The 26992-nt window shown below is 36.5% G+C and overlaps 1 protein-coding gene across 5 annotated transcripts in view; it reads right to left on the bottom strand.

Moving 5' to 3' along the window:
* Positions 1-2060: 2060 nt before the first annotated feature.
* The window catches only part of LOC110445499 (CD151 antigen-like), a 28540-nt gene continuing 3608 nt past the window's right edge, over positions 2061-26992 (bottom strand). The window contains exons 2-9 of one of the 5 annotated variants that reach the window (XM_021490168.1): positions 13894-14049; positions 13367-13591; positions 12196-12387; positions 11621-11695; positions 9600-9698; positions 8256-8411; positions 3326-3409; positions 2061-3099 (exon numbers count right to left, since the gene is read on the bottom strand). In XM_021490168.1, the coding sequence (XP_021345843.1) occupies positions 3028-3099; positions 3326-3409; positions 8256-8411; positions 9600-9698; positions 11621-11695; positions 12196-12387; positions 13367-13465 (777 nt within the window). In that variant the 5' untranslated portion in view covers positions 13466-13591; positions 13894-14049 and the 3' untranslated portion in view covers positions 2061-3027. Of the gene's footprint in view, positions 3100-3325; positions 3410-8255; positions 8412-9599; positions 9699-11620; positions 11696-12195; positions 12388-13366; positions 14050-16712; positions 16739-20054; positions 20133-26992 lie in introns of those variants that run through there. The other 4 variants (XM_021490170.1, XM_021490165.1, XM_021490167.1 and 1 more) reach the window with 4 other exon arrangements.

Raw genomic sequence — 26992 nt, 5'->3', positions numbered from 1 at the left:
TTAACTGTTTCAACTGGTTGGACAGAATACGCAAACGGAGCCCAGGACTACAAACTCCATGATGCCAATGTGTTAATAACATCACTTTTACAGGGTATATAACACTAGCCTCTAAGTGTGGAAGATCAGATCACTCCAGATTTCACAATCTTTTCAATGTTTCTGACCCAGATATTGGCAGTGATCAGCCATACTGTTATATTAACTCATTGACCCCTGAAGATTCATAATGAACTATTCCAACCTTTGAACTGGAAGGGTTCAAATGTGTCTTCAGGGGTGAATGAGTTAAATTGCTTCCCAAAACAATTGCTACAACTTCACAATTAGTCATCGAATGGTTAATATTGTGATAAATTAAAATATAGATCATTCTAAAATATTGTGGTAATCTTATACAAATTAATTAACTGATAATTGCAATATGTACATTTATCTCATAAAAAAAACTACGAATAGTTAATGTATGCTATTCAATATATGGAATGTATAATCAAATGTCATGGTTGATGATGAAAGTCATTGAAAACAATAAAGCTGAAACACTGACTTTTTTTAAGACCCTTTGCACAAAACATCAATAATCATAACAATAAAACCACGAAAAATTTATGAAATACACCAAAGCAGTAGATTCCTAATACAGTATCAAATACAAAATGTTCAAAATCTGATTTAGCTTGCGACAAGTTTAAACAAAATTTCAATTCAGTACATTTACAAAGTTATCGAAACTCATAAATATAAGGACGTGTAGAGGGATAAAGAATGATCGTCTGAAGACAAACTATATTTGTTCATTTTCAGATATTTATCAAAATTGATATTTAAAAAAAAAAAAGTATGCTGATCTTGTTGAGCTGATATCAAGCTCTGAACAACTTGATCCTGATATCTAGCTATTTCTAAGAAAAAACAATATGTGTGTTTCAGGTAACACTTCCAAAAATAATAGGGTAGGTCAGTAGGCAAATAGTTTTTATTCTAAATTTTCATGGATCAATATTATGCATTATACATGCATCAATTTTTACAACGCATTTTCACACATTACAATTGCAATTCATTTGTCAAGAATAGGGTCAGACTCCCAGTATTCCGTCTTTGCGTATTGCAGAGTTATCTTCTCTTGAGAGCTGGTATTGATTGTTACGTCATTTGTTTGTGAGAGTAACGTCATCAATTTTTGAGAAAACGACGTAATTTTCTCACACGAACCAATGACGTAACAATCAATCCCTGCTCTCAAGAGAAGATAAGTCTGCAATACGCAAAGACGGAATAGGAAGAAAGTACATTTTAATGTGTAGCTGTTGGCTTTTAAATTAAAGTTACGCTAAAGGTCCGGAAGAAGCCCACTATAAGGGTGAAACCACTTAACACTCATAATAAACTACATGCGCCTGTTGTGATTGAATCTATGACTATGTAAGCCATTTTACTTAATCGCCCTGCATACTTTCGGGTATCCAGACGAAGGGCAGAGGACCAGATTATTCCACTATTGAAGAAACCACAGCATTGGCTCTACCCTAAACCTTGGTAAGTTAAAGTTAGATGCAAGCAGGTGATAAAATTACTAAGGTCTGCAAAAATATCTAGGTTAAATCAGGATATCTGAAACACACAAATTGTATTATTGGTCTGAGGGTAAACATTGATATCAAATCTGAATTTATTATGAAATTGCACATTTATAACAGCGTCATATTAAGATCATATCAATCCAGTTATTGCGCCATCCAACCACTCTTATTGGAAAGGAAGATGGAGAAGTATGGAGGCTTCACATCCAACCACTTTTTTTGGAAAGGAAGACAGAAAATTATGGAGGCTTCACAGTATCCATGATCTCATTCCAGGCTATATCCTCAATAAGAGAATTCAGAATGTCTAGCATAAAAATTTCACCTTTTCCATATAAAGCATAAATAACATTTATAGTACACAAAAATGTTGTATGGCAATACATCTTTTACAAAAATAAAACAATGGGTTCAACTCATTCACCCCTACATATCTAAACTGGACTTGTCCAGTCTTTGATTTGGTAAGGTTCAATTGTGACTTTAGGGGTGAATGGATTAAAAATCATAAAAATATTATCTACTGGCCAAATCATATCCATCAACCCTTTCTTTATTTCTGTGTCTGAAAATTAACATTACTGTTCGTTCCTTGACTAAAGGCCTAGTAAACACATATGAAAAAGGAGATAATTTCAGTCATTATTTTTTTCAAAACTGTAAATGTATTGGGATGCCAAAATATATGTAATGTTCCATTTTTGTCTCTAAAGGAAGGGGAAAAAACATGTTATTTCATAGCATTTCAGACTTTTTTTTTTATCTTTTACTTTCTAATAATCATTTAATATGTTATATAGAACAGACATAAGCATTGCAAAAAGATAATGTAAAATTTGATACCAGAAACACCAGTTATATTAATACTTTTATTTTTTGGTCTTTTCTATTTATATAAAGTGAGCTATTATTCATATTGACATGAAATAATGAAAGGGTCTACTGGATCTAATCTCAAAATAATCTTTCAATACTTATCGTTGTTATTGCAGGCTAATAAGTTTTGACATATATACTAAGCATTAGCAGATCTATAAATGTTCAGGGGTCTAATTACCAGTAGTGGATCAAAAGGGTTTCCATTGCCTTTAGGACCTCTTCTGCTTAGAAAACTACCCTGTATATAATCTTGTCACTACAGATACTCTGGTATAAATCCACATGAACTTATCTGGAACTCTGTGTTTACTTAGATGCTAGGTCTACAACTTGTTTCTTCCCCACACATTAAACCACAGTTGCATTTATTTACTAGTCATATTTTAATAGAAATTGTTTGTTGCAAGAGTAGTCTCCCTTCCATTGATGGCATATTTTGCATGTGGTATAAATAGCATTGTCTTATATGCAATGGCATTACAAGTCCCTCAACAAGATATGTTGATGCTGGGATAGAATTATCTCCCCTAAAATTCTGTCACTTCCTGTAGTGTCACTTGGGTCAGAAATGGCGTCTCATCATATCGTCCTTGATTTTTCTCACGAGACAACACGAGAATATTATCCCAAATATCTGAAAAGAAAACAGCATTCTTTTCACAGACAATTGTTCAAAAAAATGATTTTTTTTATACCTAGGTTTATTTTTAAATGGCTGATCCACAACAGTCATATGGCTTTCAGCTCCATCCAAAACTTTTAATATAAAATGTTATTACCTGAATATAACACATAAATATTTCAATTTCTACTCAAGTTGGGTTCAATACAACACATACATTAACAATTATAACAATTACCTGTATACAACACAGCCCGAGGCCTATCCCTCCTATTAGCACTAAATTGGACTTTGTGTACTGTTCGAGTCGTAAACTGCAGCTCTGAAAAACATATTGATACAGAATATGTTGTTATAGTTCTTGGTGCCAGAAAATATTGCAGTAATTTGTCAAAACCTATTTCAATATCAAAAACTTTTTTCGTAATATGGTTAATCCAGCTCATGAAATATTTACTAGTACGATTGTGATTCTTACTTCAATAACATATATAAATGTATGATATGGAGTATGTAGGCTGTTGCTGGTAAAAATACCTGCCTACTACAGATAATTCATCTACTTTACGAAAAAAAGGAAGAACTGTAATGGGGTTTTATGAAATATGCTGAAATTAACGGCCTGCTTTGTGTTGGATACATACAACTTGGTGGGAGGTTATGGCACTGTTCACACTATTATACATACATCGTACTGGATGTTTGAGGGATGGGTACTGATGGCGCTGTTCACACTATTATACATACATCGTACTGGATGTTGGAGGGTTGGGTACTGATGACACTGTTCACATTATTATACGTACATCGTACTGGATGTTTGAGGGATGGGTACTGATGGCGCTGTTCACCCTATTATACATCCATCGTACTGGATGTTTGAGGGATGGGTACTGATGGTACTGTTCACACTATTATACGTACATTGTACTGGATGTTTGAGGGATGTGTACTGATGGCACTGTTCACACTATTTTACGTACATCGTACTGGATGTTTGAGTGGTGGGTACTGATGGCACTGTTCACACTATTATACGTACATTGTACTGGATGTTTGAGGGATGTGTACTGATGGCACTGTTCACACTATTTTACATACATCGTACTGGATGTTTGAGTGGTGGGTGCTGATGACACTGTTCACACTATTATACGTACATTGTACCGGATGTTTGAGGGATGGGTACTGATGGCACTGTTCGCACTATTATACTTACATCGTACTGGATGTTTGAGGGATGGGTACTGATGGTACTGTTCACACTATTATACATACATCATACTGGATGTTTGAGGGATGGGTACTGATGGTACTGTTCACACTATTATACATACATCGTACTGGATGTTTGAGGGATGGGTACTGATGGTACTGTTCACACTATTATACGTACATTGTACTGAATGTTTGAGGGATGTCTACTGATGACACTGTTCACATAATTATACGTACATCGTCATACTGGATGTTTGAGGGATGGGTACTGATGGTACTGTTCACACTATTATACATACATCATACTGGATGTTTGAGGGATGGGTACTGATGGTACTGTTCACACTATTATACATACATCATACTGGATGTTTGAGGGATGGGTACTGATGGTACTGTTCACACTATTATACATACATCATACTGGATGTTTGAATGGTGGGTACTGATGGCACTGTTCACACTATTTTACGTACATCGTACTGGATGTTTGAGTGGTGGGTACTGATGACTCTGTTCACACTATTATACGTACATCGTACTGGATGTTTGAGGGTGAGGGATGTGTACTGATGGCACTGTTCACACTATTTTACATACATCGTACTGGATGTTTGAGTGGTGGGTACAGATGGCACTGTTCACACTATTATACGTACATCATACGGGATGTTTGAGGGTTGGGTACTGATGGCACTGTTCACACTATTATATGTACATCGTACTGGATGTTTGAGTGGTGGGTACTGATGACACTGTTCACACTATTATACGTACATCATACTGGATGTTGGAGGGTTGGGTACTGATGGCTCTGTTCACACTATTATACGTACATTGTACTGGGTGTTTGAGGGATGGGTACTGATGGCACTGTTCGCACTATTATACGTACATTGTACTGAATGTTTGAGGGATGTCTACTGATGACACTGTTCACATAATTATACGTACATCGTACTGGATGTTTGATGGATGGGTACTGATGGTACTGTTCACACTGTTATATGTACATCGTACTGGATGTTTGAGGGATGGGTACTGATGGTACTGTTCACACTATTATACATACATCATACTGGATGTTTGAGGGATGGGTACTGATGGTACTGTTCACACTATTATACATACATCGTACTGGATGTTTATTATACATACATCGTACTGGATGTTTGAGTGGTGGGTGCTGATGACACTGTTCACACTATTATACGTACATTGTACTGGGTGTTTGAGGGATGGGTACTGATGGCACTGTTCGCACTATTATACGTACATTGTACTGAATGTTTGAGGGATGTGTTCTGATGACACTGTTCACATAATTATACGTACATCGTCATACTGGATGTTTGAGGGATGGGTACTGATGGTACTGTTCACACTATTATACGTACATTGTAGTGGATGTTTGAGGGATGTGTACTGATGGCACTGTTCACACTATTTTACATACATCGTACTGGATGTTTGAGTGGTGGGTGCTGATGACACTGTTCACACTATTATACGTACATTGTACTGAATGTTTGAGGGATGTGTTCTGATGACACTGTTCACATAATTATACGTACATCGTCATACTGGATGTTTGAGGGATGGGTACTGATGGTACTGTTCACACTATTATAAGTACATTGTACTGGATGTTTGAGGGATCGGTACTGATGGCACTGTTCACACTATTATACGTACATTGTACTGAATGTTTGAGGGATGTGTACTGATGACACTGTTCACATAATTATACGTACATCGTACTGGATGTTTGAGGGATGGGTACTGATGGCACTGTTCACACTATTATAAGTACATTGTGCTGGATGTTTGAGGGATCGGTACTGATGGTACTGTTCACACTATTATACGCTGTTCACACTATTATACGTACATTGTTCTGAATGTTTGAGGGATGTGTACTGATGACACTGTTCACATAATTATACGTACATCGTACTGGATGTTGGAGGCATGAGTACTGATGGAACTGTTCACACTATTATACGTACATTGTAATGGATGTTTGATGGATGGGTACTGATGGCACTGTTCACCCTATTATAAGTACATTGTACTGGATGTTTGAGGGATGGGTATTGATGGTACTGTTCACTCTATTATACGTACATCGTACTGGATGTTGGAGGGTTGGGATGTTTGAGTGGTGGGTACTGATGACTCTGTTCACACTATTATACGTACATCACACTGGATGTTTGAGGGATGGGTAATGATGGTACTGTTCACACTATTATACGAACATTGTAATGGATGTTTGAGGGATGGGTACTGATGGTACTGTTCGCACTATTATACGTACATTGTACTGAATGTTTGAGGGATGTGTTCTGATGACACTGTTCACATAATTATACGTACATCGTACTGGATGTTGGAGGCATGAGTACTAATGGCACTGTTCACACTATTATACGTACATCATACTGGATGTTTGAGGGATGGGTATTGATGGCACTGTTCACATTATTATACGTACATCGTACTGGATGTTTGAGGGATGAGTACTGATGGTACTGTTCACACTATTATACGTACATTGTAATGGATGTTTGAGGGATGGGTACTGATGGCACTGTTCACACTATTATACGTACATCGTACTGGATGTTTGAGGGATGGGTACTGATGGCACTGTTCACACTGTTATATGTACATCGTACTGGATGTTGGAGGGATGAGTACTGATGGCACTGTTCACACTATTATACGTACATTGTACTGGATGTTTGAGGGATGGGTACTGATGGCACTGTTCACATTATTATACGTACATCGTACTGGCTGTTTGAGGGATGAGTACTGATGGCGCAGTTTACACCGACAGTTTTAAAGCAGCTTTCAGGCGTGTTGTTGAGTGTCTCGTTGTCAGCCTTCAGCCACCGTGAATACTTCCAGTCCTCGAATGATACGTACATCGTACTGGATGTTTGAGGGATGGGAACTGATGGTACTGTTCACACTATTATACATACATCGTACTGGATGTTTGAGGGATGGGAACTAATGACACTGATCACATTATTATACGTACATCGTACTGGATGTTTGAGGGATGGGCACTGATGGTACTGTTCACACTATTATACGTACATCGTACTAGATGTTTGAGGGATGGGTACTGATGGTACTGTGCACACTATTATACATACATCGTACTGGATGTTTGAGGGATGGGGACTGATGGCACTGTTCACACTATTATACGTACATCGCACTGGATGTTTGAGGGATGTGTACTGATGGCACTGTTCACACTATTATAAGTACATTGTACTGGATGTTTGAGGGATCGATACTGATGGCACTGTTCACACTATTATACATACATTGTACTGGATGTTTGAGTGATGGGTACTGATGGTACTGTTCACACTATTATAAGTACATTGTACTGGATGTTTGAGGGATCGATACTGATGGCACTGTTCACACTATTATACATACATTGTACTGGATGTTTGAGTGATGGGTACTGATGGCACTGTTCACACTATTATACGTACATCGGATGGTACTGTTCACACTATTATACGTACATTGTACTGGATGTTTGTTCACACTATTATACGTACATTGTACTGGATGTTTGTTCACACTATTATACGTACATTGTACTGGATGTTTGTTCACACTATTATACGTACATTGTACTGGATGTTTGTTCACACTATTATACGTACATTGTACTGGATGTTTGTTCACACTATTATACGTACATTGTACTGGATGTTTGTTCACACTATTATACGTACATTGTACTGGATGTTTGAGGGATGGGTACTGATGGTACTGTGCACACTATTATACATACATCGTACTGGATGTTTGAGGGATGGGAACTAATGACACTGATCACATTATTATACGTACATCGTACTGGATGTTGGAGGGATGGGTACTGATGGCACTGTTCACACTTTTATACGTACATCGTACTGGATGTTTGAGGGATGAGTACTGATGGCGCAGTTTACACCGACAGTTTTACAGCAACTTTCAGGCGTGTTGTTGAGTGTCTCGTTGTCAGCCTTCAGCCACCGTGAATACTTCCAGTCCTCGAATGTTGCTGCTCCACAACATTTAAACTGACAACGAAAGTTTATTAATCATGTGATGGTTACATATAATGGTAAACAGTATACTGTATATCGGGAAATATTTGCCCTTCGATGGTAAAATCAGTTTTCGCCCAATATTGAATTCGCCCTTCGCATTCAATAACTGTATGTATATTTTGTCATTTGGGCAAAATGTACTATTGATAAATCTGAAGTTTGCTTGATTTAAATGCATAATGATTAACTTTAAACGTCTACTTCTGCTGCTATAAAGCTTAAATGATACAACTGTCTTTATCTCTCCCACACTTTATCAGTGCATTTCCATTTTTGCTAGGGGGAAAAAACATCTGACTTAACCGTCATAGGGAAACACATGCAGCTATGAGCTTACAAGTATTATTGTTCTTAAAACACAACTATCACGACTTCACATTTTGCAGCATTACCAGGATCGCATCATTAACCCTTTCACCCCTTGGTAACTTTAGTAGACTGTACCATGCATTTATGGGGATGAGTCCATTAAGGTCTACGGTGGTGAAAGCGTTAGGTTGGTCACACATTTCATGCACTCATGATGATGTAGCAGTACCATGGGCTCACCAGTACATGTTATTTTAAAGAAAGGAATGTGTTGGAGTGATAGAATCTCTCTCCCCTTTCGAGGTGATAAATGGGAATCTCAACCCGGGGGAAAGATTTTTGAGTTTGAGGCTTAGCCGATTGTTTGGAAAATTAAGAATCTTTCCCCGAAGGGTTGAGATTCCTGATCGCACCTCAAGACGGTGAATGATTCTTTTTCTCCTACCCTGTTCACCCATTGTGTATCATATACATAATGTCATGTTAACATTACAGGATAAATTCAGGGTCGACGTGACGGTGATGCATTGTTGACGTGACATCTTTGTATTATTGATGTGACGTCATATAATCGTTACGAGTAGGATTATCCCCGTCTCAACCCTAGGGTAAGACAAGAATATCTCACACGGGAAAAAGAGTACGAGAAAAAGAATCATTCACCCCCTTGAGGGTGAGATAGGGGAATCTCAACCCCAAGGGGGCGAGAGATTCTATTATTCTCATTTATCATACATTTATGTATGGTTGCAAAGGACAATGATAAGGTCAAAGATGGAATAAACCATCAAAGAATGAGGAAGACATATTAGCTAAGGTGAGAACATGGCTTTATATATTAATATATACCTCAATCTGCATGTCGTCGACAGACTTGGTGAAGACAGGATCAAAGCTATACTTTTCCATCATACTTTTGTTGAGGTTCCTAGTCAGCTCCTCACGAATCTAAACACAAATATAATCAATATAAATAATCGTATTCTGTATACCAGTAAACTTTTAATAGCACTGTCAAATATTCACCCTTCACTATAAAGTCTGTATTCGCCTAGTGTTAAGTTTACCCTTAACACTTTCACCACTGTAGACCATAATGGACTCATCCAGATCAATGAATGGCCGAGTCTACTAAAGTTACCTAGGGGTGAAAGGGTTAACCTATTCTTACTATAATATCTTTTATGCTTTGTATTACCATTGCTATAAAATTAAAATCTCATCAAGGAGAGCAAAAATGAAAGTTAAAATTTCGTAAACTTTTCAGTATACAGAATAAGTATCCATTCTGAATCTAGTACATACGCTTTTGGTTTGGTTTGTTTGTGTTTTACGTCCTATTAGCAGCTATGGTCATTTAAGGACATGCCAGGTTTTGGTGGTGGAGGAAAGCCAGAGTTTCTGGAGAAAAACCATCGACCTACGGCCAGTACCTGGCGACTGCCCCACGTACGCCTCGAACCCGCGCGCAAGTGGTGGAGGGCTAATGGTAGCAGAATGTCAGATGCCTTAACCACCTGGCCAGCGCAGTCCCCAAAGTACAGTGTACACAAACAGAGAAGTAATGACAGGGAATTCTGAATTCAGTATAGATAAGATCAGAATAAATCAGGTGTAAGTGGTCAAATAGTCTTTTTCAGGTTTAAAAAAGATGCTAAGTGGTACAGTAAATATATGCATGTGTAGTATTTTGAACATACATTATTGTTTACATGAACATATTCGCAGTAAAGAAAAATCACTGTGTAAATATTTTAGCCACATTTCTTCAAGGATTACTATTTTCTGATAAGGTTTTAGGTAGACTGTAAAGTCTGTAATATGTGAACATGTACTGTGTACTTTACTAAAGAAAAAACATGAACAAACAAGCCATTCAGATTGATATGTCTCACCCATATCAATCCCACATATCAAGTGGGCGGATTGGTCGAGTGGTTAACACTCTGGCCTTCCACAAGGCGGCCGGGGATGATCCCCGAAGTCGTCGCATGCAAGGATATTCAGAGAAAGTGTTTTTCTCCTGCCCACACAACTCCAACAACCCAGGTAGAGTATAAATTGGTCTGGGGTGGATGTTGCGGTATCTGTGCTGTAGCATTCAAGTGAGGTGGCACTATAAATGAGGCCGTTGGAAGCATGGTCCCACTAAAAACAGAACACATTACATCTCCAGCACACATGCAGGCATACACACATAGGGAGATATTAGCCAGGTGGCATAGGACTAGTAGTTAGCGCCCGATAAGGCAGCTCCTGCAAATTCCTCAAAAATTGTATTGATTAATGTATATGCTAATTGAATTAATTGTATACCTATGTACTGTAAAGTGCTTTAGAGTGGCTTATGTTAGCTAGATAGGGCGCTATATCAAATGCTGTATATTATTATTACTTGTGCCCTGTTTTGACCATCAATGCACATATCGGTGAAATAACATAGTCAATGGACCATGAAAGGTAGGTCACATCCAGTATTTGATGCATAGGTTGAGATGTACTACCTAAGATGCACGTATGGTCCAACTTTGGTTGGTGTAGCACTTATAATTTCAGAGAAATTAACTTAAACACAAAAACATAATGTTGATGGAGATGCTGACAAAGTCAATGGACCATGAACGGTAGACTGCATCCAGCATTTGATGCATGGGTTGAGATGTACTACCTAAGATGCATCTATGGTCCAAGTTTGGTTGGTCACTCACTATTTCTTTCAGTGAAACTAACTTAATTTAAATAAATGCAAAAAACGTAATGTTGACACCTTCGCCGGAAAAGCAACACCTTAGTCTCGCTTCCGCTAATTAGTCGCGGCGTAAAAAAAACAAGTAACCTGCTTATTGATAATATGTGTGATTGTTACTCACTGTCCCGTCATACATGTAGGCCAGAACTCCAGAGATGGCTTCTATCAGGAATATTAACAGCAGGAACACAGCATACTGCAACAGATATTGTGTTAATAACCATGTAACCATGTATATCAAGAATAGGAATAATAGGCCAGGTGAAAAAATTAAACTGCTTCTTTAATACCAGTAAGTACATTTTTTTTAGAAAAACTTTAGGATGTTTTAGGTTTTAATTAAATTTTTTACTTACAACTAAGTGATATGTAAGATTTTAATTTAAAAGTTTAATTTTTAAAATTTGACATTTTCCAAAGACGATACGATGCTGTATACTTGCTAAAAGTTTAAATTATTATATATGAATTGCTTGAATAAATGAGAATATAATGAAATTCATTATAACTCTTATACTTCCAAAAGCAAAAATTCATAACAGTTTGAATCCAAAAAAAGCGATATATTTATATATATCACAGGTCCCCTGATAAACCTCTAATGAGGTTAAAGTACTAGGGAGGTACTAAGAATCTCTTGTCATTTGTTTTTTACATCTATATATATATATATGTACACAAAGAGTTTATACCCACCATGACAAGGCAACACCTGTTTTCCACACAAGCTCCGGTACATCCCAGGATTCCAGACAACAGGATGAACGCTCCAGTGGCAATGAGGAGGAAGGTGGCTATGGGAAACGTACTGCTGCCCAGCAAATTAACATAGGTAAACTTCTCCAGCTTAATGTACAGTCCCGTGGCCAGGAACGCCACTCCCGACAGCTGGAGTGAAAAGGTCAAGGTGAAAACTTGATGGAATCGGGTACATAAATATACCGGTAGGATGTGAATAAACATGTGAGCTGTATGAAATGGATTTTTAATTTTTTTGTTCAAGTGACATTCTGACAGTTTTAAGGGAGGGGGGGGGGGCTTAATGGAAGGCACCCACCCTGTTCCCAGGACATTTACAAAAGTGGGGAGGGGGCTTATTGACGGTAAAATACGGAAATAAGGAAGTTTCAAACATGCTGACAGCTCACATCTAGAAGTGTGTAGAGGTCAAGGTCACAACTTAAGGGTTACTTGTTGGTTGGTTGTTTAGGGTTTAAAACCCTATCAACAGCTAAGGTCATTTAAGGATGTGCCTCCAGGTATATCGTGTATGCCTGCATGTGTGTAAGTGTGGTGGAGACAAGGTATGTTGATGTATTTGCCTCTTTGTGACAGCGCGGATCTGATGCTGACTTAATAGTGCTAGCTCACTGAAATACAATGCTGAAGGCTCTAAGCATAGCATTCCACACAGTCACATTATACTGATAACGGGTGAACCTTAATGGTACTGGATGCATTATTTTATCTTAAATAAGTTTAAATTGTGTTTTCATTTTCATGACAGTTTGTTGAGTTAAACAAGACCCTTACGGTTAAGCCCTGAAACTAGGATACAACTGAAACATGATGTCAAAATTTGAGAACTTTTTTAGTGTGCTATGTCTCAACTTTTATTAGTACAGACATTTATGTGGAAAACAATATGTCATTAGCATGTATTATTTTACTTAAAATGGTCACATTTGTAACAGAACTCTTCATTTTATTCACAGATGAAAATTATAATCTTAAAAATTGTTTCATGACTCGAGGCTATAGGGCTTTTATAAAAGCATCGTCGAAGCACTAGACACACTGTACAACTAACCATTGAGACCTGTTCAACTTCAAAGTATATGACGGAAACTTGTAAAATGATACTCACCAGAAATAGGAAGGTGAAGACATAGATGACAAATCTGAGGAAATTCTTGCCACACAGGTCATTGTGCTTCCTTTTACGGGGGTACCTGGGATTCATCATAATGGCTGTCCGTCTGGTGTATGTGGCTAATACCAGATTTCAACACAGAATAGCTGTCCCTCAATACACTTGGCAATCCTTCAAGCTGCTCTGGTGTTGTTTAGAAAGATGTATATATCTACCAAGCTGGACCGTAAGCATATCAAACAATGATGGTATAGCGTGTGGGGGAGGGGAGGGAACCCTGATTATTTCCAATTCATGTAGTGCTTATCAATTTACAGTTTGAACAAAAAACTAATCAAAATTAAAAAAAAATCCTTTACAAAACCACTCTCACAGTGTATTATGTCAAATGTACCGAGAAAATTAAAATCTAAATCCTCAAATTACATTTTTAAAACGACCTGCACAAATGGGTGTGTGGCATTTAATTTTGAATTAATTGAAATGTGTATGAATAGTCTGACAGATGGCGGTCCACCTACAATTGCTGGTGGGGCTGGCAGTGCTGATCAAAGTATCCGGTGTCCGACCCTGTCAAAGTAAACCTCCTCTGATGGTGACCTCGATGAACTCTGCTGTTTTGACCTTTGGCCCCAAGCTCTCAATCCTTAACTTCCCATAGGTTGTCCTTTCACAAACTGAAGAGAAAAAAGATCAACAGTGGATGTTAGTGGTGTAATGACCTTGTCGTAGTAAATGTTCCTATGTTTTGAAGAAATGTATTTCCTTCAAAATAAAATTTCATTGAACATCCTTTGAAGTGCTTAATTATTGCAGGTGCTGTAATCATGCATGCATGCACATTTGGATTGTGCAAATTTTTAACTTCTGAAGTATTTGTTATCAGGCTTTTTTAACAAAATACAGCTGGGATTCCCATATCTTCCGTGGAACGACAAAAGGCAGGTATAGCACTCGACTGCGGGTGGAACGCCAAAATGGGGGTATAGCATCACTAGGGTTAAAATGTAGGTATCTATTTTCTTCGTGAACTAGTGAAATAAGTTTGTGTAAAAAGAAAGTGCAATGTTTTTGCAGACACAAATAAAAGGGCCAGTCATAAATAACATATGCATGCTTCCAGAAAAATGACTACTTTCAGATATTGGTATATGATGTAGCAAACCTGAACTGTATTCACCTGGCAATAAGCCCAGGCTTAGTGATAAGCCCACACACTTCTATTGCAGGTTCATAATCAGTTGAAATTCCTATTGTGTGAGTGGGTGATCACAAGTGAGTGAAGATTCTGTGTTGGGCCCTATAGTCTGGGCATGTTGCGAAAATAACCATGGTAATTTTTGTATTTGTAACATAAGATTTAAAAGACACTAAATCTTGTAGTTATAAAATGACCAGATATATATACTGTGATATTAAGAACATGAATATGTCATTTGTGCATAATTACCTACCCACACCTATACACATCATGTAATGCAGAAATTTAAAGTATAAACCAAAATCTTATCATATATATGTACCACACATGGTGCAATCAAGATGTTACAAGTCTATCAAAATATAATCATATATACCCAAATGCAATCCAGATATTATAGGTCTATCAAAATCTAATCATATATACTCAAATGCAATCCAGAAATTATAAGCCTATCAAAATATAATCATATATACCCAAATGCAATCTAGAAATTATAAGTCTATCAAAATCTAATCATATATATCCAAATCGATCCAGAAATTATAAGTCTATCAAAATCTAATCATATATATCCAAATGCAATCCAGATATTATAGGTCTATCAAAATCTAATCATATATACCCAAATGCAATCCAGAAATTATAAGTTTATCAAAATCTAATCATATATACCCAAATGCAATCCAGATATTATAAGTTTATCAAAATCTAGTCATATATACCCAAATGCAATCCAGAAAATATACATCTATCAAAATCCAATCATATATACCCAAATGGAATCCAGAAATTATAAGTTTATCAAAATCTAATCATATATACCCAAATGCAATCCAGATATTATAAGTCTATCAAAATCTAATCATATATACCCAAATGCAATCCAGAAATTACAAGTTTATCAAAATCTAATCATATATACCCAAATGCAATCCAGATATAATAAGTCTGTCAAAATCTTATCATATATACCCAAATGCAATCCAGATATTATAAGTTTATCAAAATCTAATCATATATACCCAAATGCAATCCAGAAAATATACGTCTATCAAAATCTAATCATATATACCCAAATATTTAATGCAATCCAGATATTATAGGTCTATCAAAATCTAATCATATATATATACCCAAATGCAATCCAGAAATTATATGTCTATCAAAATCTAATCATATATAACCAAATGCAATCCAGAAATTATACATCTATCAAAATCTAATCATACATACCCAAATGCAATCCAGAAATTATAAGTTTATCAAAATTTAATCATATATACCCAAATGCAATCCAGAAATTATAAGTTTATCAAAATCTAATCATATATATACAAAACATGCAATCAGGAAATTATAAGTTTATCAAAATCTAATCATATATACCTTAATGTAATCCAGAAATTATAAGTTTATTAAAATCTTATCATATATACCAAACAAATAATACAGAAATTATAAGTCTATCAACATCTAATCATATATATACAAAACATGCAATCAGGAAATTATCAATCTATCAAAAGCTAATCATATATCCCACATATCCAAACAAGAAATGATCAGTCTATACAAATTGTATAGTATACCACCCATGTAATCAAGAAAGTACAAGTTTATCAAAATCTTATCATAGAATTACCACAAAGTGTAACATATGTATAATCAATCATATCACTTTCCTTAAGTTTAAATACTGCTGGGTATGTAGTATAATAGCAATGAATGGTGGGATTAATGTTAAGGAAAGATGACAGTCATATGAGTATTTTACTCCTTTTCTAGACACCAGTACATACACTTGTACACACATACATATACCCACTCACACATCCTGACATGGGCTGCAGTGGCATATATATATGACTTTCAAATTTGTTCTTAACAATATTTTGACATATTTCACAATACCGGGAATTGATGATAAATGCCTAGCTATCTGGATATAAGAGCTGTTACTTCACTAAGCATCCAATCTCCTCGTAGTCTACAGCTACATTGAGCCCTAAGCTCTTTGGCGTCATAACTATTGACAGTTATCACAAAAAAACTCCATGTGTTATTTGTTGACAGTTTTATATTTATATATAACAATAAATGTCACACTAGTGTTGAGCCAGATCACTTATTACTTACTCGGCTAGGACGGACTTTTCCTTTAATTCAACCAGTACGTATACGTAGAACACTATACACTTGTAATAATACGATCAGTATCTCCATCCTTAGTCCAGGACGAAGCAGAAGCAATCGTAATAATTGCTAGGAAATCTGACTCTGGTTACATATTTTTAACAACCCTTACACCACTGTTGACCATAATGAACTCATCCAGATAACTGCATGGTAGAGTTTACTAATGTTACATAGGGGTGAACGGGTTAAGTAAAACTAAATATCCTGGCCAGTTTAGAAAAGGACTGAGTAGAGAAGATGTAGCCCGAGTTTCCTCTGGCCCCGACGTCACCAGACTTAAGCTTCAACATTTTGACATATAGATGTCTGTATGGCCCACACTATACCTCTATCTGTCAAAATGTCTAAGTCTGGTGTCAGGGCCAGAGGAAACTCGGGCTAAGCATAAAAATCTACGTAAAAGATATGGGGCTCTGCTGGAATCCAACTAGCTACCCCAGTCTTTCTTAGTCAGATGCTCTACCACTGATCTAAAGGTATATTTTCTCTAGTCAAAGCTTATAATTCTACAAGACAACTGCGACACATCCCCGTACCACTGCCAAAAAATGCAACTTAAGTGTTGGAAAGTGTTTTTTTCTGGAATGACTTAAGCTTTAATTTGATAAAACAAGTTTTACCTTGCAGGACTTTTATGAGAAATAATAAAGATGAAATAAAAATCTATAATCAACAGCATTGTTTTGAGTGTAAATTTTAAAAAGATCGTTTCGGCTAGACTGTGATTCGAACCCTGGACTTCAGGTTGTTGTACTATCTCTCTATATAGCTAACTGACTGCATGAGTTAGCTGCTGATCAACATGTGGCACAGTTATATCCAAACGGAAGTTAAGGGGACATGACTGTTAACATTGATTACCATGAACAATAGAAATGTGTCGGTAAGACAATAAATACCCTATGTGCACTCCCACATTTACAAACTAAAGCAAGGTCACAGATCTCCAGGCCAAGGTTGTGAAATGTGAAAGGTTTTATTTCTTCAGTATATCATGTACATAAAAGCAACCATGCCTATGAATTACTTTGATTGGTATTGTATGAGAATTTTTGACATGTAATGTTGGTAAAAGAGTACCATGGCCATGAAATAGTGACCATGAAGATCATCAGGTTCTTAACTGTTTCACCCCTGAAGACACATTTGAACTCTTCCAATTCAAAGGTTGGAATAGTCCATTATTAGTTCGCAGCTTGCATATATGCACATCCAGGTCATGTGATCAGCTAAGATTGAACCACACCAGGATCACAGGTACTAGCTAGCCTCGCCGGTCAATTACACCTATAATATAATCTCACAGGTGTAATTGACAGACGAGGCTAGTACCTGTGCCAGGATCACAGAAATCGGTACACTGTTTGTGTAGTGATGCTGTGTTGCTACTTAAGCTTGTGCAGATGTAATTTATTATATGAAGTGCCAGGTGTACAGCCATGCAAGGCTGTCTGTTTAATTTACACATCGGAGGATGGGTTCATTTACACCTCATGATAGATCATCTGGATATACTCAAAAGTATGCAGGGTTGGAATTCGTGATTAATGACAAGAGTTTCAGAATCTAAAGGGGGAAACAGAGAAACTCAAGCCCATTATAAGTTGGGCAAAACTGGGCCACATGTTTACTGCATAAATTATAAAACCCACACTGATGTAGCTGTGATTGATTTTCTTTCTTAATTATAGGATTGTCATGATTGTCGTGTTCTGACAGAAACTGTTACAGCAAGTGCATGTCTGTGTAGCACATCCTGATGAAAACTGTTAGTGATGTAATCTGCACCAAATGTCAAGAATGTGGGAGAGATTCTGGTAATTAACACTCTCTGTAGTGTTAAAGTGCAAACATGCAGAACTGATATATAAATGCATTCAAATATGACTGCAAAAGTATTTTTCATGTCAAAGACTTATTTAATTTCTTGCATGTATCGGGTGTATCATATGCATGCAGTTTATGAATAATATACCATATTTCCCATAATTAGGACCCAGGGTGCTCAAAATATTTGGCCTAAAGATCTAGAGGGGCATTTAACTCATTCACCCCTAAATGTTTAAACTAGACTTGCCCAGTCTTTCATTTGGTAAGGATTAAATGTGACTTTCGGGGTGAATGGGTTAAGATAATAAAATGTTGTGCAATTTCAGTTATTGTTTCAGTTGTGGACATTATAAACATTCTAGTGTGGCGGAAGATTTGGAAATCATATGTTTACCCGGAATCCACTTCATATGAGAAGTCCAGCTATGATCACCAACGTTAGTCTCTGCTATAATGTGTACTATAAATAATTGACTGGACCGTGTCAGCACAGGGAGAGGGGGACGGGGTATATATACTTTCAATTGCTCCCAAAAAAGGGGGAGGGACATTTATTGGGGGAGGGGCACTCATTGCAGCCAATACGGTACATATATAGGTACATAATACACATGTCATGCAAACTTTTAAAGATCCAGAATTTTGTTCAATCATGATCAGAACAGTACCCCAATAAAAGCACGAAAAAAACCCCGTAAAATTCCAAAAGCTAGAGAAACTTGTGATCAGTGTAGTTTTATTCAGGAGACCCATATGCCAGGCATGCATCACAAAAGACAAGTAAACGATCCTGTACTCTGATCAGAAATCACTAGCTAGGTATAATGTCACTTATTCTGCCTTTGTGAAAAATTAGGACAATTATTTCTGCTAGCATTTTCATTACATTCAATGGTCATGGAAAGAATGAATGTTTTCAAGCAGAACTGCCCATACATATAAGTTACCTAACACTTTAACAAAATAGGAATATATATATAGGTCTCATACATATATGGGCACTGGATCCGAACAAATGTATATATATTATGTTGTATTATTGTTTCATAGTGACTGTTTATCTCTGTTATATGTTGTCACATGTAAGAGTTCATGCATACATAACTGTCTAAAAAAAGGGGTGGTTTGCCCTGAAAAGGCATTTGGTTGCGCTGTGGTTATTACCTATTAGCCCATATATATATACATGTATATATGTATGTTAGTGTACATTTGTGTATGTAGGACTTTTTTAGAATCCTGAAAATCATTTTCAAAATGTTGATGAACTCCCATAATGTGATTCTTCCAAATTGAGGGCCGGGTGAGTCCCACAGATAAATGCACAAGTCAAGAACAAAAATCACTGAAATATTAATATAAACTTGTACTGTACTATACAAATATCTATATAGATATACAGTGTTGACACCAATTAGAGACATCAGTTAATATATTTACTGTAGTACCTACCTGTTGTCTGTAACATCGTGGGCCTCAATTGTGTGTGGGTACCAAACCCAGTGGTATACAAACAAAAACATCTGGTTGTGTGTATATCGCTTTACCGTAAATGTCACACTGCGTGTATACATACATGCCATGAAGCTGTGTCGTGTACAACTAGTTTAGTACAGCCAGATCTAGATCAGCAATTAATGTACATAAGTTATTTGTCCCTATATAATTAAAAACTGATAAAGTCCAATCCCGTAGTAACAATTAGGTAATGTTTGATTAAAATCTCAGGCAGCCATATGCATGCCATGGGTGCAAGATAATAAATGTTAGAATAAATTATCCTCAATAATGGTTTCATTCCAGTACCCAACACTCTGACAGTACCATTGTCAGAACCCCTACGTATAGAAACCCAAGGGTTCGGCTCTTGATATACGTATTTTCTCTACACCCTTGAAATGTCATGACACACCACATCATGTACATTAGTTGTTCAGCTGCAATATTAAATGGTAAAGTTACAGGCGGAGACAGAATAAACATATAAATCATCATGAAACTGGCCATGGGCAAGTGTCATTTAAAACTACACAATTGTGTCATTTTGGTATTCCGTCTTTGCATATTGCAGAGTTATCTTCTCTTGTGAGCAGGAATTGATTGTTACGTCATTTGTTTGTGAGAGTACCGTCATCAATTTTTTGAGAAAACGAAGGAATTTTCTCACACAAACCAATGACGTAATAATCAATACCTGTTCACAAGAGAAGATACCTCTGCAATACGCAAAGACGGAATACTAGACAGACGGGCACATACAGGCGTGTAGCTGCCTATACTCTAGTATGCTAAGTCCACAAAAAAAAAAAATATATACTGCTTGTTGCACCCCCTTGTCCCCCTTCCAAGTCCCTGCCATGGACCTGCTCCTAAATGAATCCATTCCAAACAAGCGCTAGCTATGCCCCTGACACATCGTATGCATGCAAAGGGACATTTTAAAGAATAGAGTTGGACGTCAGGAACAAGAGCACTTGTGGGTTGCATTGAGGGACCAAGCTTAAGAGGGTGGACAATAGAGAAAGGACATACATGTATAGAGGTCGAGATGAAACACTGTACTACTGTACCACATCAAAAATTCAGAGCCTGTTGGAACCTTTGTCGTATTATGAGGGTGCAGAGTACATATATGTGTACAGTATACACACATATACTGTACATGTACGATCTTGTAATGTCATGACATTTCCTACAGAACAATCCAAATATATACATTGCCATTATTGTTATCTCACTTCCGTTTTTTTTTTTTTATATCTATCATAATAGTTATATTCAAATAGTGACATTTTGTGTTCTCAATTATCCTTAGAGGGACCACATAAGTATATATATATATACACACATTATATCTTATCCATAAATGAGAAATTTCGAACAACAATAACAAAACATTTTGATTGTTCATCCCTTCCCTAGAAATTCCCAAACAACTTTGTGTTCAAATGTCCACCCTCATCCATCCATATGTAATTTTAGTCATAAATTCCCATGATATTGTAAATTTACCAGCTCTATAACCAGGCATTTTCTAAACCAATTATAGCCAAGTTTTGTTTATGTCCTATAAACAGCTATGGTCATTTATGTAATATAAGGACGTTATGATCAGGATGTGCCAGGTTTTGGTGGTAGAGGTAAACCGTAGTGCCGGTAAAATACACCGACCTGCAGCCAATACCTGGGGACTACCCAATGCAGGACTCAAACGAGTTAGTGATCGTAGCCAATCTGAGATGCCTTAAACAGATTGGCCACGGCGGCCCTAATTTTAGCAGGATCTGTAGAACTGTAAACATTTGTGCTCTAAAAGGGGAAATTTTAAAATCTTAATCAAAAGAAAATAATAGACACTTATTTGTTTGTTTTTGTTTAATTTAATTTGAAGACTGTTGGATCTTAAATCGCTCTTGAGTTTCAGTTTCCATATTCAGGAATCTTAGCTGAATGTTCGAAGGACAGGAACGGGTCCATTACACAGGACCAAGAATGACATTAGGGAAACCCCAGACAATGGACCACTATTAGATATAGACATGAACACTAGTACATACAGAGTATAAAACCAGATAATTGCACAGAGTATAAAACCAGATAATTGCATACCAAGGATAGAATCTAGGATGCATTGTAGTTTTTAAGGTCAAAGTCATTATATATACATTACACATGTATATGTTTGTAAGGGGGGTATTAAAACCTCACGTGACATTTAACACCGAATGCTTGATCTTATCCATGGAAATAAAGTCTATTGTGGGCTGGCCATGGGGAATAGCTAAAATTAACTTACATACAAACATTGTACCAGTATAATTTTGAATTTCATTTTTTTTCCTAAATGGCTTTCAATTGGTCAATTTTCAAAAATTTTGTGTCAAGAAGAAATATTTTCCGAAATATCCCCCTAGGTATATGAAAAAAAAAATCAGGTGAGCCCTGAACATCTTTTTAAAACAAGAGGCCCATGGGCCTTCACGGTCAGGGTCACCTGATATATTTATACAGAGAGTAGATTTTGTTTTTAACACAAAAGAAATATTATTCAAAGTGACAATAAAACAATAAAACCACCTTATTCAATATCTAGCATACAGATTTCAGACTTAAAGGAATTTGAAACTAGCACCTCTGATTCTAAACAAGGAAAATGAAGATATTTTATCGCACTGACTCCTTTGGACCCCTGCACNCCCCCCCCCCCTCCTTCCCCAGGGGGTAAACGGGAGACCCTAGGGTCATAAACCTTAAGACCCTTCCATCTATGAAGAGTATTTGATTCTACCATATCTTGGTCTTGAGAAGAAGATATTTGAAATTTCAATTCAATTCTACCCTTTTTGGCCCCACCCATCAGCCCCGGGGGTCAGTCAGGGCTCATATGTGCATACTAACAAACTGCTACCTAATACAGTACATTCCACCTAATATCACGTCTGTTAATGTCACTTTTCGGTTATTATCATGTTTTTTTGATGCACCAATTTTCCTGCTATATAATCTATGCAATTCAATTCTTTTATTATCACCTGATTTTATGTTGATTTCTCTTAATATCACTTTATTTTGGCCACTGTCACAAAAAAAATTCAGTTAAATGGTGGTAATGATTCATGATAAATGCCCTGGGGACCTTCTGTCACACGTACCCTGGACGCATTATGTAAACAATGCCTCGGCCTAACAGGGTATTTTTTACACCTGGCTGACTGTTAAACAATAGGTTACACCTGACTGACTGTTAAACAATAGGTTGACTTGTTAACATGATATTCACCTGTGGTTGGGGGAGCTAGGACAGTCTAACATCTGTAAACTTTTCTAATGCAAAGTGTGATGTATTCTTTCAACTAATTATAACATGTGTACTTTCTTCGATAACACACTTGCAGCAAATATCTAAGGAAAATAACCCATAAAAAGATGTTACTAACGAAAGAACAGTATATATATCAAGATATACGTAAATATTTACCAAGTCTCATGTTTACAATTAAATTTGATGCAGAATACCAGCCAAACACTTGTATGCCTACATCACTACTGCAGTAAACAATCATAATTACAATTGTACTGATCGTCATTTTGCTACTAACTATATGAAATGTAACTGCATACTGAAATGGAATACAAATAATATACTTATTTCTATACTTATATCTATATTTCAACTAGGGTAAAGAACAAGGTTAGTTACAAAATATCAATCTTCTTCGTAGAGCCACATCACTTAGGCATTTGACTAAGTTCACTTCCGGTTTTGAGGGCTGAAAAACATCAGAACATATGTATTCTGTTTATGTCATGTTTCTGTTAATATCATGTTTTTCTCTGACAAATGGGAAGTGATATTAAGAGAAATCTACTGTACTGATAATGCTAACCTAAATTGAACTACTTCCAGTGGAAATTAAACAAATGTTGGTCCAAAATGTGATTTCCCTATATAAACTATAGTAAAGTTTACCCCCTCCCCAGGGGGAAACATGAGACCCCAGGGTCAAGAAATTCACAATTTTGATAAAACACCTTAAGACCCTTTCATCTATGAAGAGTATTTGATTCTACCATATCTGGGTCTTGAGAAGAAGATTTTTGAAATTTTAGTCAATTTGACCCTTTTTTGCCCTGCCCCTCAGGCCCTTGGGGGCTGGGTACCAAATCGGCCACTATTTTTGTTGACCTTTGGCCATGGAAGGTTTCTGCAAAATTTCATTGAAATTGGTTCAAGGGTTCTGGAGAAGAAGTTGAAAATGTAAATTGTTTACGGACGCAATAGGTGACTTGAGACTTTGTCTCAGGTGACCTAAAAACTTGGTTAGTCTGATTACAAAGATTCTAGGAATCAAACAGGGTTCAACACTAACACTAGTCCTGTAAGTCCGAGACTTAAGTAGGTTTCAGCAAGGACTGGTGATTGAATCACCTAACCTACCTGGTCTTTGGACGTGTGAACAAAATATGTTATCCCAATATCATATGACAGATAGATTATGAAATAAGAATACATACCAGTAATGTATTACTTTTGGAAAACTGCTTAAAATGCAGATACATTGTATGTTAAGGATGTACACCTCTGAGAAGTCAAAAACTTTTTTTTCTTTCGTAGATTTTATGAAAAAGGAGTTAATGGCATAGTGGAAAATACAAAAAAAACTATATGTCGGTGTGTTCGTTTTTGTGCTTTGTTGGTCAAAGATACCAATTTAACACAACATGTCATTTTAGGTGATTTTTTGGGTTTTGACCATTTGCAGAACAAATTCATATAATTTCTTCTAAGTGTGTTATCAGATATGTATGAATGTTTGTAGAATTGATAAAAAGATTATTTTCTTTTAAATTATGGAAGTAAAATTTCTTAATCTTATTCTTTTAACTCAGAAAGCCGATTTTAGTTACCCCTACCCCCAATTTTTTAATGAAAATATACTCATTCTTTTCCCATTTTTTGCAGATTAAATGCTTGATATAAAAAGTTCTGGTATTAAACATTTTTAATATTTAATGAATTAAAAGAAAATGTGTTTCTCTTTCCAAAATATCCACAAAAATGGGGGGTCCGTGTGCTTCTTTTTTTGTCCCATTATCATTTGTGTTATTTTTTACCTTTTTCGGGGTCAAAAATCAAAAGTGCTTCTTCAGTTACACTAAATATGTAAAAAAAATATCAATAATGTATAATTTTCCAGTTTGTTGCATATTATTTTCATCATATCAAACATTATAAAGTTGTACAGCAAATTGAACCTACTATAATTAAAAATGGCGACACAATGACAACTTAAGTGATCAATCTAGTGTCAAAAAAGGTGAAATGTTTGCCTTTTTTGAAGCCAAAGAAATACACATTTTCAAAATGGCCACCGAATTGGTATTTTTTTTAAATTCTTGTAAAAAAAGTTCTACAAACAACAGACTTAATATATTTTTCAAAACGAGACTTAAACGTGATTGAAACCTCAGAAGCAGTTATTTGATGTAGCATATATGCATGCGGTCATTTTTTTTTATGTTTGTCCCTGGATTTTTATTTTTTTTATTTTAACAAACATGATAGTTACTTCTCTGCAAACTATATACAGCTACTAGCAACATATCATTCATCCTCAATATACAGGGGTTACACTCACTTTCGCTCTCTGCACCCCTGGAATATGTCATAGCAAAATCGAAGGCTCAGTGTCCGCCACCTTGTTGATGAGACAAGAAGATTAGTTTGATCCCTCAAAAGAATCTCGCTGTCACGTAAGGTAAAAATTGGCAGGCTTTGAAGTTGGGCAATTCTCTCCTTTGTAATCTTCAAAGGACAGGTATCAGCCTAGCGATAGGTCAGTTTTTTACCCGACACCAATCAAACTGCTATCTCCGTGCCTTCAATTTTGCTATGACACATTTCAGGGGTGCAGAGAGCCAAAGTGAGCGTAACCCCAGGATATTGAGGATGAATATCATTACTCTAGGCCAAGACTTGGCTTTAAGTTTTTAACACATTTTACCCCTATAGCATTCACCCCTGTAACCTTGAAATTGAAGTGAATCAAGGTAACTCATTTGAACAAGTTTGATAACCCTTAACATCAGAATGGTATAATTGTTATTTAGAAGTTCATTTAAACATTGAACATTTTCACACATTTTACCTTGTGAACTAGAAAGTGAGCGATTAAAGTCATTAGTTTAACAAATTTGATAGCCCTTATTTCCTCAGCATGCTATAGGTCAAAGGTGCATGTCAGGGCAAATGAAATCATGATATATAGATCTAGAGTGCTGTACAGCTGTATACGCAGATTTTGTTACATGATATATAATTATTTCAGCTATATAAGCCCGTGCCTGGTAATAAGCCCACCCATTTTAAATACTGTTCAGTAGAAATATTATCAATTGCCATTTCATTTTCTTCCATGAAATATGCCCATTAAGGTGGCTCCACACATCGTCATCAGCGTCCATTTTCGTGACGTACTTCCGGAAAAAGTACAGCTCGGACTCAATTATCTTGATCGAAATGTGCATGTACACCGTGTCGTCATTTCCGTATTGCGTATCGGGCATTCAATATCGTAGTGCAAATTATAGTAACACCTGGGCCGTTTTCGTTTAAACGGTCAAACCGATCGGACCACTGTTGTTCGTTTATTAAATAAGGTCGGACCTAGTAATCTGATGCTGCTTTCAGGCGAGCCTTGAGAAAGCCTTGCAAGGCCTGCATACACATTTGCAGGTCCGCCAGGATTTATACCCGAAATTGTTACATTTATAAACGGTCAAACCGGTTGCTCCGCATAAACGAACAGGCCCCTGGTAAACAATAGTACACGTGCGTGCCGATGATATGTCAACACCCGATATCGAGATTTTACCGGGAAATGTATAAT

This window comes from Mizuhopecten yessoensis, unplaced genomic scaffold (assembly GCF_002113885.1).
Source record: "Mizuhopecten yessoensis strain PY_sf001 unplaced genomic scaffold, ASM211388v2 scaffold2307, whole genome shotgun sequence".
Classification (NCBI taxonomy): domain Eukaryota; kingdom Metazoa; phylum Mollusca; class Bivalvia; order Pectinida; family Pectinidae; genus Mizuhopecten; species Mizuhopecten yessoensis.
The sequence above is the reverse complement of the archived record's forward strand: the minus strand, read 5'-3'. Positions and strand labels throughout refer to the sequence as shown.